Consider the following 12,784-nt stretch of genomic DNA (forward strand, 5'->3'; position numbering starts at 1 on the left):
GCCACTGACCAGGAGCAGGGTAAGAGAGAGTAAGGAAGTCCCAGCGCATGCTCCCTACCTTCATTCTAGCTCATCCCCTGGCTGGGGGAAGGCGTGGTTGAAGGTATTGGTTGACCTCATTGGTTGAGTTAAGCCCCCTGGCCCTAGTTGGCCATCCAGCTGTACTTCCCATCTGGCTGGTGACGGGTGGGGGGGGGGGGGTTGAGTATGAGCATGCTCCGTTTGGGGTCGGTTACCTTATTTCTTTCCAACCTCCTTTATGGGGGCCTTTGCAGGCATGGGAGGGACAACCCCCCGTCCCTAAATCTAGCTAGCTACCAATAATTATTTATGGGAGTAGAAGGCCCCATCTTTCCCTGTGGAGCAGCTGGTGGTTTTGGGAACTAAAAAGTACAAGAAGGAAATGTTCTACAATTGATTGTGGTGAGGATTGCACAGCTCCTTTAAAACAGATTTAAGTGATTGAATTGTATGGTATGTTAACTATGTCATTAAAAACGTAGAGAGCTAAATGCAGGACGTCAAGAAATAATAGTTCCACATTTTGATATTTTTATTTAATTAAAAAAAGTTTTGTGCAATATTTTTCTTACCTTCCCTCATATATACAAAGGGCTCAAAACAAAATCTGGTAGATAAAAAGTTCTCGATAAATGTTAGCCATGATGCTCTTTTCTAGTTGTTGCATTTCTGTCCCTTCCCACGATGAAGTTCTCAAGGATGCAGGAATAACATCTAGGAATAAGGAGCTCGGTGGCGCCGTGGGTTACGCGCTGGCTGCTAACCATCAGGTCCCAGCCCACCGCCCACCCGCGGGAGCAGGACGAGGCCGTCTCCTCCCTGAAAGATTATAACCTTCGAAACCTGTAGGGAGCAGTTCTGTTTGGTCCTATAGGTCACTTTGAATCAGAGTTGATTTGAGAGCAGTTTTTTTGGTAACATCTAGGAAGTCCCGTAGGGGCCCTGGTGGGTAGTAGTAGGTCATGCTTTGGACCGATAACCACAAGGTCAGCAGTTCAAAACCACCAGCTGCACCTTGGGAAAAAGACTGGGCTTCCAATTCCCCTAAACAGTTACAATCTTGGAAACTCACAGAAGGCAGTCCTACCCTGTTTACAGGGTAGCGATGAGTTAGCATTGACTTCTGGCAGTGAGTATGGTTTCATGGAAAGAAGTCCCTGAGTGGGATGGTTACCACCCTCAGCTGTTCCGTGAAAAGTTGGAGCTTTGAGTCTTCTGGTGCCTTGGAAGAAAGGCCAGGTGATCTACTTTTGGGAAAAAAATCAGTCACCGAAATCACTATGAAGTGTAACTCTACTCTGACATACACAAGGTCACCATGAATCAGAATGAACTTGACAGCAAGCAGGCAACTTGTTTTCTTTTAACATCTGGGATCCATTTCAAAATCTATGAGCATAAAAGATGCAATGATAAAGAATAGGAGTGACTGTTACAACTATCATCCTTATATAGAAGCATGTATTGAGTACATTTGCCTGCCATTTAGTAATTTTTTTGAAAAAAAAGTAGATTCAATAAGACAAAATAAATATTACTTGAAAAGCAAAACTTTATGTTTAAGCTGGCTTATTATATGTATTTAAAAATTTACAATTAAAAAAACCCCAACATGATTGTGGTTAGTGTTCCAGCAATTTCCTGTGGTTTGCTCTGATGTTGAGGTGGAAATTCTCCTGTCCCCTGCCTCCTGGGGTGTGTGCTCTTGTATGAAACTTTGAGGACACACCGGGAACAGGAATGAGTAATAGACAGATTAGTAATAGACAACTGTCCTGAGATTACGCTGTGTCTTTCAGTTTCCTTATGTACAAGAAACTTGGTATTAGGGAGTGATGTTTGCTACTTAGTAAAATTTTCTTAGTAGGTAAGCTGATACTTAACCATATTGGAAGACAACTCTCCACAATTCTTCACATTTCTGCATTTGGGTGGGGGCACTGGGGGAGGCAGGGGCAGAGGTAGAGCCAGAATAGTAAATAAAATTGTAAACAAAGTTGCCTCTGAATCTCTTCAATGAAAATGTAAGTCTTGTCATTCTTCTCTGTCAGCACATGGTGTCACTCCTTCTCCATCAACCTCAAGTACTGCCCCTTGCACAGTAAAGTCCATCCTTGGAGTTAGTTAGGCATGAAGAGTGGCTAAGGAGACCCTGATAGTACAGGGATGGGAGAGAGCACTTCCGGCGTGCTGTTTCATTACCTAGGTGGTCGTTCCATCCAGGGAACAGTTGCTTAGTGCCATTGTAGCTTACTCAGATCTAATCAGTAACATATTCGCTGCAGTACAAAAAAGTTCACTCGTCACCATTTCAAGTTTTGCTGCCTATTAATTTAGCAAGCAGAACAATAGCAAGGGGCCCTGGGGCTTAAAAGAGCAAAGTATTGCTGGCAGATGTGAATTACCCAATAAGTAAGGTAAACATGGGCTTACTTGTGCTCACTTATTGATCTGTAGTGAGCAATTTCACATTTCACCACAGGAAAGATTCAGCTTCAGATTCAGTATGGCAGGCATCTGTTTCTCTCGCAACCCCACAGAACCTTGCTACAGAATCAAAGGCTCTTTTCAAATTTACCGTCCCTGAAAAGGATGAAGTACCCAGTAAGCAAGGTAAGCACAGGCTCATGTATGTTACTGATATCAAACATGTGGCGAAACACATGTGAACTGTTCAGTGTAAGCCCATGCTCATGTTGCATATTGGGCAATCCACCTCTGTTTAGTGGTAAAAATAAAAACTGAGAAAAGAGAACTTGATACAAATGGTATTTATTAATCGAACTAACCTCAGAGAAATGGCTGTTTCATTATTAGTAGTCTCCATATGGCGACTCTCAATAAGTCTTTCAATAAGTTATCTGACATTGTTGGAGTTTTCTTTGGGGAAGTGGGTTATTGAAATCTCTCATGGTGAAGAATGGGAATCATTTAATTTCATATATTTTAAATCTCTACGTTTTCATTAATGCCCAGACAGGCAAGCACACGAGGCAATAGGCATGTAGGTCCATTAATAAAGGACTGCAGTACGACAGACCACTAACAGGACAAACGGATCTGCCTGAATAAACACAGCTGGAGTGCGCCTTAGAGGCCAGGATGGCAAGCCCTACATACTTGGGACATATTGTCAGGACAAACCAGTCCCTGGAGAAGGGCATCATGCGTCATAAGTGGAGGGGCAGTGAGGGAGACCCTCAAGGAGATGGAGTGACACTGTGGCAGCAACAATGGACAAAAGCACTGGAACAATTTTAAGGACAGGGCAAGACCATGCAGCGCTTCATTCTATTGTTCCTAGGGTCGCTATTTTGACCAATGCCCCAAGTCATACTTTAAAAAGAGTTTCTGTTCATTTTCTTGAATAAATAACATGGGCACTACTTAACTGAACTCAGGCAAGCCTAAGAAATATGCAGTGTCAGTTTTATTAACCGGTATATTCCCCCCGCCCAATGATTGAATATTTCATTCTGAAATAAGTATGTTCAGGGCTATGCATTGCTGACCTTATAAGAGTTTCCCAGGCAGTTTCTGAGAACAGACAGATTCACCTTTCTCCCCTAGGGCAGCTGGTGGGTTTGAACTTCTGACGTTGCAATTAGCAGTCCATCACCTAGCCAAGTCTTCAGGACTTGGTATATTTGAAGTATAAGGGGAGGTCCTTTTTTCTTCCCCAACACTAGTGGACTGGGTTGTTCAAATACCTTTGCTACTTATTTTTACCTAGGTCAGTGAAAGTAATGGGGGGGGGGCAAGTAGGAGGTGGATAATATCTTAGCGTGAAATAGGAAAAATATAATTACTCAAGGGCACCAGCTTTTCCTAGTGGTTTTGTTGCTGGCTGCCAAGGGGTCTGGGAGAGCCTGTCCATGTGGCAGCCAAAGACAGACCAGGTTGATTCGAGAAATCCTAACTATTTCTGCCAGTGCTGACAGAGGATATGCTGCCTCCAAAATGATTCAAAATCATGCAAGTTATGTGCCTTAAACTATGTGATAAGTAACAGGCTTTCCAATAGTCCCAGGAAGAGATTAACAAGTTTTACAATGAGCAGAGGACTTTCAAGCAGTGGGACAAAAGGGATCTAGGTTCACCGGAAAACAGTTAACAATTCCCCCAAGGAATTCACACCATCAATGGCTAGCTTCCTTATGCCCCCTTTATTCCAGGGGCTGCCAGACCAAATACCCCCTAAGGCTTTGGGGTCCATTGCCCATCTAAAGGGCCCTTCTTGCCCTTTCTTGAATCAGAGCATCCTTGAACAGTGAACGGGTTTTGCAACAGGCCTAGGCTGGGAATAATTAACAGGTTTTAAAGGAATTTTTTACTATGGGGAATTATTTACTACGGGGGGGGGGGGGTAGTTTGTTGCCTTCTGGGTCCCTTTTAACAAAGGAAATCTCAACAGACCGAATCCCAAATGATGTGACATTTCCATTGTTGACTAACAGCCGACTAACTTTTGCACTACCTTTAAATAAATTCTCTCATTAACAACTCATTTCACGTCCTTGGCCTTCAGTTTTGACATCTGTGGGGCTGGAGGATGGGAAAACAAACAAAAACCTGAGGCCATTTGTATTTTCAGTAATTCCTCCCAAAACACCCCAAACTCACTGCTACTAAGTCAAGCCTAACTCATTGGGGATCCCACAGGACAGGGTAGGTAGAACTGCCCTTTGAGTTTCTGAGACAGGAAGTATTACAGGTCTTTCACCGGCGAGCTTCCGGTGGTTTCCAACTGCTGCTCCTGTGGTGAGCCGGCAGGGCAACGCGTCAATCATTCCTAGCTCTCATAATTTGATGTGCCATAACCTTGACCTTTGACCCTACCTCTCTGCGCCTGCGCTGACGAGGAGCCCCGGCTGTGACCCCATTTGCCGAGTCGCACTGCGCACGCGCGCCTCCCTTTCTCCTCCCCGCCCCGCTGTGAGAGAGGCGGGACTTCCTGCCCCTTTCCCCGCGTGCGACAGGCGGAAGTGGCGGTGTTTCCCGGAGCTCGGGGAGTTGAGGGCGCTCTTTGGTTTGTAACGGGAGTCTCCTTCGGCACCAAAAATGCCAGACCTGGCGGCCGCGAGCCCGGGCCCGCCTGCGCCGCAGGAGAAGAAGCCGCTCCGGCCTTGCTGCGCCTGCCCCGAGACCAAGAAGGCGCGCGACGCATGGTCAGTGCGCGCCGGGGAAGGGCGCCGCCGCGCGGCTTCCGGCGCCTCTGCGCGCCCCGGGCTCGGCCGGGCTGCCCGCGTCGCCCGGCTGGCTTGGGGCACATGCTGACCCTGGGCTGTTGGGAAGGGGAGGGGAGCAAGGGCAGACTCACCCGAGGCGTCCTGGGCTCGCTCGTTCCTTTCTGCGAACTTTTTCAACTACTGGGAGCGTTCGGGTCTGAAGGTCTGCAAGGGCTTAAAGATAGCATGTGGCCTGAAGTCAGCAAGTCAGCTCAGAATTATGGAGACGCATTAGTGGCGGATACACCACCTGAGAAGGACTGTCGTAGCAAGCTGGGGAAGACGGAGCGTCTAGGGACTGCTCTCAAAAAGTAGAGGTCGTCAGGCAATGCTCCTTCCTTACTCCATTTGTCCGAAAGGGAGTTTTTGTTTTTTTTAAGCCAGATGATTTAGAAATCAACCAGTCTAGTATTTAGGTGACTATTTAATATTGAGAATAACACATAACGATGATTATCAATCCACCAAAACGTTTTTCATTTTCATCTTATGTAGCCACTAAATCTTTTTAGAATGACTCAGATATAGAAGTGCACCCTATGGGCTTCACCCCCCTTTTGTCCTCACATGGAACTCAATGGCATAAGCAGGTAATGCGTTTAGGAGCACAGCGCTTTTATTAATACTCATTACTCTACAGCTGTTGCTGTGGAAGGAGGAGAACTGGAGGACGATCTGATGCTGTACTTCCCTCCGTGCAAGTATTTATTGAACCTTTAGCGTGTATAGTATCATAATGAGCTTGGAGTAAGGAGAGCCCAGATTGGAATCCAGACTCGCCAATTTAGTGACATTGAGCACATTACCTAACACATGTGCATCATTTGCTCAGTGGGCCTAATAAAAGTATCAGCCTGCAGAAGTACTGGACGGACTGATGACTTACACCAGGCGCTGAGTAGTAAATGCTCAGTGAAGGTGAGCTGTAGCTTCACGAGGCGCTCAGTGTCCGTGACACTGTCTCCCATTTTCAGGCAGCCTTCCCTTGAGCAAACTACCAAGGGATGGGTTAAATAAATAAAGTGTTAAATCAATAAGGATAGGTAGGATTTCGAAACCAGTACCACTTTCTATAGTATCATCTCCAGTGTGGCAACCCCATATGTATCAATTCTGTTGAGTTTTCAGTGGCTTGACTTCAGGAGTGTGCCAGGCCTTTCTTCTGAGATACCTCTGCACTGACTGGAACTTCCAGACCTTAGGTTTTAGTTGAGCATCCTCAAAGGGACAAGTTATTTTATTCTTAAATTCCTTTTGCATTGACTGCCTCAGACCTCTAAAATTTCTCTCCGAATATAAAGTCAGGAGTTAGCCTTTCCTCTTTTACTGAATTCAGATTTATTTGTTGTTAAAGTTATGTTCTCCCTAGAAATAAAGCAGAGTGGTCCTAGTCTCTCTTGTGAATGTTGTAAGATTTCTGATCAGCATGAAGTGGCTCATCTTGCTGCTCCTGGGTCTCAGATTTTTTTTTCCCAGATGTCTTTTGATCAGAAGTAGATTTAACTAATTGGTAGTTGGCTGTAGGGCAGAATCTAGAAAGTTAATTCCTCTGGTAGTGTGGAAAAGGAAGCTTTTCTCTTTGACCTTGTGTTAAATACATTAATCAGTCAGTGTATTTCATTATAAGTGATTTACTCACTGCCTTGCAGCTCCCAGAAACCCTGTCAGAGAGTAGAAGGGCTCTATAGAGTTCTAAGACTGACTGGACCGGAGTAGGCAGCCTCTTCTGTCTCCCACAGCATCCTCTGTGCCATCAGGGCCCCTTCTAGTTCAGCACTGAGCCGCTTTCTTCCCGGGTTATGAGTCAGAGGCAATGTAGCACATGCTTAATTATTTCTTCAGATCAGTTCTGTTGTGAGGTGCCATCGAGTCCGTTCCAACCCATAGTGACGCTGTGCCCAGCAGAGTGAAACACTGCCCCATCCTGGGCCATCCCCACGGTTGTTTGAATCAGATACCTCAAACTCGTTCTCTATGGACCATCTTCCTGGTCAGGAGAATTTGACAGGATACAATAAAACACAGTTGTAATGTCAGCTGGCGTAGTGTCATTTTTCAAAAGGCTGATGTTGTGTTCCGCATCCCCGCGTTCTACCTCTCCCTGTCCCTGCTGTGCATGCATATTTAATGAAGTGCTTGATGCCTACTTGGTCAAATAACAAGTCCATTTGTCTCGTAGCATCATTGAGAAAGGAGAAGAGCACTGCGGACACCTGATTGAGGCCCATAAGGAGTGCATGCGAGCCCTGGGATTTAAGATTTGAAGTGGTGAGCTCTTGTGCTTGGCAAGGTAATGCTTCAGGTTTGAGCTTGGCTGTACAGATTTAGCCTCCGTTCTGCGATGCTCTGAAAGGCCATTCAGAAGTGACATAGGCGGCTTTGAGAACCCCAGGTTAATGTAATATGTTTAAGTATCAATGAAAAAGAAGGCCTTTGCAGCTCTCTGTATGGGGATTAAATGCTGCCGATACAGTTGCGAGGCATTCAGAGGCCTTAAGAAGCGGGAATTTAGCGTTCAAGAAAGGGCTTACCAGCCTGTGGGCTTTCTGTGTAAGAAGGAATTGTAGCTCTGGCAAGTTCACAATCCCCAGTTGTCTGACTGAGGCAGTAAAAGGAGAGTTTTTTCTTTCTGAGTGCTTTTGGGAAGTGCTTTTAAATAGGGAATAAGCCACCCCAGGATGCCTTGCTTTTGCCAAACAAAAAGCATGGCATTTTATACCAAGCTTTACTCTTAGAAAATTAAAAGTTCACACCATTTTCTGGATAACTTTGAACTTTTCATCCAAATTTGAATGCTGAAAGAGACTTCAAGTGACAGAGTACCCAGCCACACCACAAATGAATGATTTCCTCTTGTTTAGGAGCTGTTGCCTCAGATCCCTCCCTGTTTTAGGTGTCGGTGAGCACCTATAACTGTAGCTAGCCCATAGTGGCTGCTCCCTAGAGGCTTGTTCATGAATGAGGGAGGTAAGGCCTAAAGCATGGATTCTCACTTACTTGGCCTACAGCCCTCTCTTCAGAAAATTTCTGTGCGCCCTCCCCCCAACAGTTAAAAACTTATACCGTACCCCATAATCCAGGATAAATTGTAATTTGTTGGTATCTGCTTTTGCTGCGTCCCCCCTCCCCCCAAGGCAGTAGCAGTTTTATCCATGTTGGGAAACACTGGCCTAATGGATCCAAATGGAACCTTCATCTCCAGGCTGCTGTGTGCCCCCACCCCTAAAGTGGCCCCTGTGAACTCAGCAGTAGCCAAGAGATAACACCAAAGCTGCATACCAATGTCAGAGAGAGGACGGCCTCTTTCCCTTTCACCTTGAAGCTCGGCCTCTTGGGAATTTCAGGGCCAGTCTTCCTCGCTGAGCTATAGAAAGGAGAGAGGAGCTGCCTGGAGCTGTTGAGAAGTCTCTACTGGTAGTGGGAACCATACAAGTTGAGTCTGGAGGCTTGATTTCCTTCCTGTCCTTGTGACATCAAGTTTACTGTGCACCATCAAGCCGTTGATCCTTTCTGGATTTCGGTTTCTCCAGTTATAAAGAAAGCCAGACTATGTTTCACAGTTTGTAGAGTATGGTTCACTTAATACTTGGGCATTCCAGAGCCATACTGTGTTTCACAGTTTGTAGAGTATGGTTCACTTAATACTTGGGCATTCTAGGCAGCAAGCATGGTTTGGGTAAAGGCACACAGGGTGAGGCAGCATGACCTAATTTTGGAAAGTGTACGTAGTAGTGTCTCGGGAAGTTCAGTCCAAGTGAGAGCTGATGCTGAATAGACAGTGTCGGGTTGAAGGGGTAGAGTGGGGGTGGCTGGGCCTAGATCCCGTGAGTGGGAAGTTCTTGGTCTGTTTTATGATGAGGAACTTCCCCTGTAAGGAGCCCTGTGGTGCAGGGGTTAAGCGCTCACCTGCTACTAAAGACTTGCCGGTGTGAACCCACCAACTGCAGGAGGATGAAGTGGTGATCTGCTCCCACCAAGTTCACCGCCTAGCAAACCTGTGGGGCAGGTCTCTTTCTGTAAGATGGATTATGACTCAGAATTGACTCATCAGCAATGAGTTTGATTTGGTATGCACCATCTTAAATGTTTTTCAGAGTAGCAGGTTGTTTAAAGCAATCTCATAGTGCAGTACTTTGTAAAATTATTTTGAGGCAGGAGGGAGTTTTCTCTCTCTCTCTCTACACATCTGTATACCCATATACCCATTGACTACTTTTAAAGACCTGGAAACCTCACTGTTTGTACATGATTTCTTTGTTCATAAACAAACTACTTAGTTGTAGCAGTCCTGCCTTACTAAAAAGAGTAATTAAAAGAATTGCTGGATTTCGAAGCAACCACAGTATCTTAAATTTTATGTGGACCACCAAGGATCTGTATTTGTCTTGTAAGCGTTGTGTCTTCAGGGAACCCGAAGGTGTTGTGGTTTTCTCTGTGTTAATAGAGAAAGTGAGAGCAGTTCCTCTTTGCTTCACACGTCCATACAGTGAAATGCAACAACTTTGAGTGTGTGATCTTGGGCCAGTCCTTTCTGAACCTTACTGTCCTCAGCTGTGAAACAGAGGTAATAATAAATGTCCCAACTGCTTTGTAGTACTGTGAAGATGGTGACCTGATAGACAGGTGTGTGAATGTGCCTGGCAGACCCTAAAACTAGAAGCTAGAACAAAATAGCCAATGCCTCCAGAGTTGTAGGTAGCAGATATGTATTGATGTCTGATCAACATGTGACCTGATTGTCTTTGAACCACCGTGCCGCCAGAGCTCCTTCGTAGCGGATAGGTCAGACTCCAGGCTTTCGGTCCTCCAGATCCTCCTCAGCTTAAGGAGGTTTCATTGTCAACAGTGGCATTATTAGGATTGCATAAAATCTTGATCTCCGATCTTTAAACTATTATGAATGCGAATTAGCCAGCCCTCCTGCTAACTTAGAATCCATAACTGAACAACTAGGCGGTTGGCTGCATGGTGAAACCTATCGGCCACCTCGTTTCATTACGCTCTGCAGGTGCTGCCATCTTAGCAAGTCTGTCGGCATCATTTTTCCAATAGCCTGTGCTGTCTTCATGTCTGTGACTTTGGTCATTATCAGAATATTTCAAACTTTATCATTACGCTGTCGCACACTTAAATCGACTAGAGTGGTGTGGGAACTTGTGAGGGCGGGAACGCACTGTCTTGCATGTGGCGTGCACTTGATTGTGGTGATCTGGGCCCTAACCCGCAGAATCTGGCCAGCTGTCCCTACTGATAGGCGATGAACTAATTTGGTAATTTTTATACTGTTAGATTTCCACACACACCCCTTTTTGTGTGTGTGGACAGCTTAAAGTAAGAATAGGTTTCAAACTTAAAACTTCCCGGTGATAAGAAAAGATCTTTAATTTAAAAGCTGTGTAGATATTAATGGTATGCCTAAATAAGGTAGAGCTAACGTTACTGTTCCTTGGATGCAGAGGTGGGCTAGAATATAAGAGTAGTCAGTGGTGCTTACCCTGAGGTGCAGCTGAGAATTACCCGAGGAGCGTTTTCCCAGAAGTTGCAGCCTAGGCCCTGGTGTGTACCTAATGATTCAGAAACTCCCGGGTGATTTTCAAGTGCACTGCACTTTTGGAATCACTAGCGTAAGCTGAAGAAGTAGCTGGGAAAAGTGCTAAATACAAATTGCCTGAGGATTTGCTAGTAGCAGAGGCAGAGACTTGAAACCTACTGCTAAGAAAAATTAATGTGTTGATGGTGACTGGGGACACTTCCTTGAACGGATTCCCCTGGAACGGATTCTTTGACTGAAGGAGAAACAGTACAGGGACCTGGAACCTGGTTAGACATCATAGGAGGAAATGGCTGCCTGGGACTTGATGACATTAGTAGTCTGCAGAGTCCTGCAGAACCTGGTTTGATGGGGGCTGAAAAATGGAAAGAAATGAAAAGGCTAGCATTGAGCAGGGGCGACACTCACGCTTACTTAACCTGAACTTAAGAGTTGGGCGCTTTTCACCCATAATAAAAGCCACAGGTTAGCTGTGAAAATGCAGGGGAAAGGTGTTCTTTCTGCCCTTGAAACACGTATTATTCCGTATTTGTTGTGTAAACTGTTGCCAGGATGAGACCAGGGCCCTGTTGAGGAGTCCAGCTGGCATGGCTGCCAGCAGTGGGTCAGCCCCGAGACACCTGCACGACAGTCTGCTTCTATAAAGACGGTCGTCTGGGAAAGTGTATGGGGTTCTACTCCGTCCCGTAGGCTGCGTTGGAATGGACTCTCGATGGCAACAGATACTCTTGTCAAGGAGTGTTGTTAGGTGCGGTGGAGTCAGTTCCCACTCACCGGGACCCTGTGCACAACAGACACCGCCCGGTCCTGCGCCGGCCTCACACCTGTTCTTAGGTTTGAGCACATCGTTGCAGCCACTGTGCCAGTCCATTTTGTCAGGGGCCTGCCTCATTTTTACTGCCCCTCTGTTTTCCAAGCATGAGGTCCTTCTCCAGGGACTGGCCATTCCTGACGTGTCCAAAGTACATATCAAGGAGTTTACCCTCAGATAAAGAAGATAAAATGTATAAGCAATCCCCAAACTGCAAAGCAAGCAACAGTGTGTGACAGGCTGCTGTAATGCCTTCAAAGGTCAAGTCCTTTTTGGATAGCCACGTGTGTTCTTCTTTTATGTCTTTTACAAAAGAAAGACCTTCAGTGTTTGTTGACAAGTAGTTACTGCTCATGAACGCCCCATTAATTAGTTACTTTTTTAGCACCGTTCTTGGTCTTCTCCCATAAGACTTGGAACCTGGGCGGGTGGTAGTTTTCTGGAGGGAAGGCTGAGCTTGAAGGGAAGTCTGAGCTTGATTGACCAGACCAGCAACTGTGCCCTCTGCGTTCCTCTCCCTCATTACTCTTCTCAAACGGACTGGAAAAGGTTGCCCTTATTTTGCTTTGAAGTTAAGTGGGTAACTTTCCACAGGGAGTGTGCCCTGTGCACTGACTGAGCCGACCTCCGCCTTCCACCTCACGAACCTTGCCAGACATGCTTGAGTTAGCAAGGAAGGGTTTGCAAGTCTCGTCTCTTAGATATCTGTAGAAATAAACCTCCGTAGGCTTTTTTTAGGAGCTGCTTTTAAGAAAGTAAATATAAACTCTTTACTTCAACAGATGTTTCTAAAGATCAAGCAGTGTAATGAATTGTACTGCTGCAGTGATGTTTTCAGCGAGACAAAACTAGAATCTAAAAATAGGCATCTTTTTGGTCGGTGTATAATCTCAGAGTTATGTGTAGCACTTAGTTAATAATAGCTAGTGGGGGGCATTCATTTCTAGGGGTCTGAATTCTTTAATACATGATGTTTGAAAAATTGACTGTCTAATTCTTTTTCTTAGGTAGTCTACTCTGAATAACTCCGGAGCGGTGAAGAATATTAGAAAACATTGAGAAGTCTATAATGTCTTGATAAATGGAGAAAGTATTTATAATTTATTAAAATATAGATGTCCCTGGTTGAAGGTCTCCAGAAGAGTTTCTTTTTATGTTCCTCACATGAGTTTC

At 45.4% G+C, this 12,784-nt stretch overlaps 1 protein-coding gene across 1 annotated transcript; it reads left to right on the forward strand.

Moving 5' to 3' along the window:
- Nucleotides 1-4,965: 4,965 nt before the first annotated feature.
- On the forward strand, nt 4,966-12,741 carry COX17 (cytochrome c oxidase copper chaperone COX17). Its single transcript, XM_075556372.1, has 3 exons — nt 4,966-5,189; nt 7,429-7,539; nt 12,619-12,741. The coding sequence occupies exons 1-2, from the start codon at nt 5,083-5,085 to the stop codon at nt 7,511-7,513; spliced, it is 192 nt and encodes a 63-aa protein (XP_075412487.1). The 5' UTR covers nt 4,966-5,082; the 3' UTR covers nt 7,514-7,539; nt 12,619-12,741.
- Nucleotides 12,742-12,784: the final 43 nt, after the last annotated feature.

The sequence above is a fragment of the Tenrec ecaudatus genome, chromosome 8, assembly GCF_050624435.1.
Source record: "Tenrec ecaudatus isolate mTenEca1 chromosome 8, mTenEca1.hap1, whole genome shotgun sequence".
NCBI classification, from domain to species: Eukaryota; Metazoa; Chordata; class Mammalia; order Afrosoricida; family Tenrecidae; genus Tenrec; species Tenrec ecaudatus.

Bases quoted from the DNA above. Each gene is read 5' to 3' on its own strand.
- COX17 (XM_075556372.1), top strand. From the start codon at position 5,083: ATGCCAGACCTGGCGGCCGCGAGCCCGGGCCCGCCTGCGCCGCAGGAG. The intron at 5,190-7,428 runs GTCAGTGCGCGC...TTTGTCTCGTAG, and splicing joins AAGAAGGCGCGCGACGCATG to CATCATTGAGAAAGGAGAAG.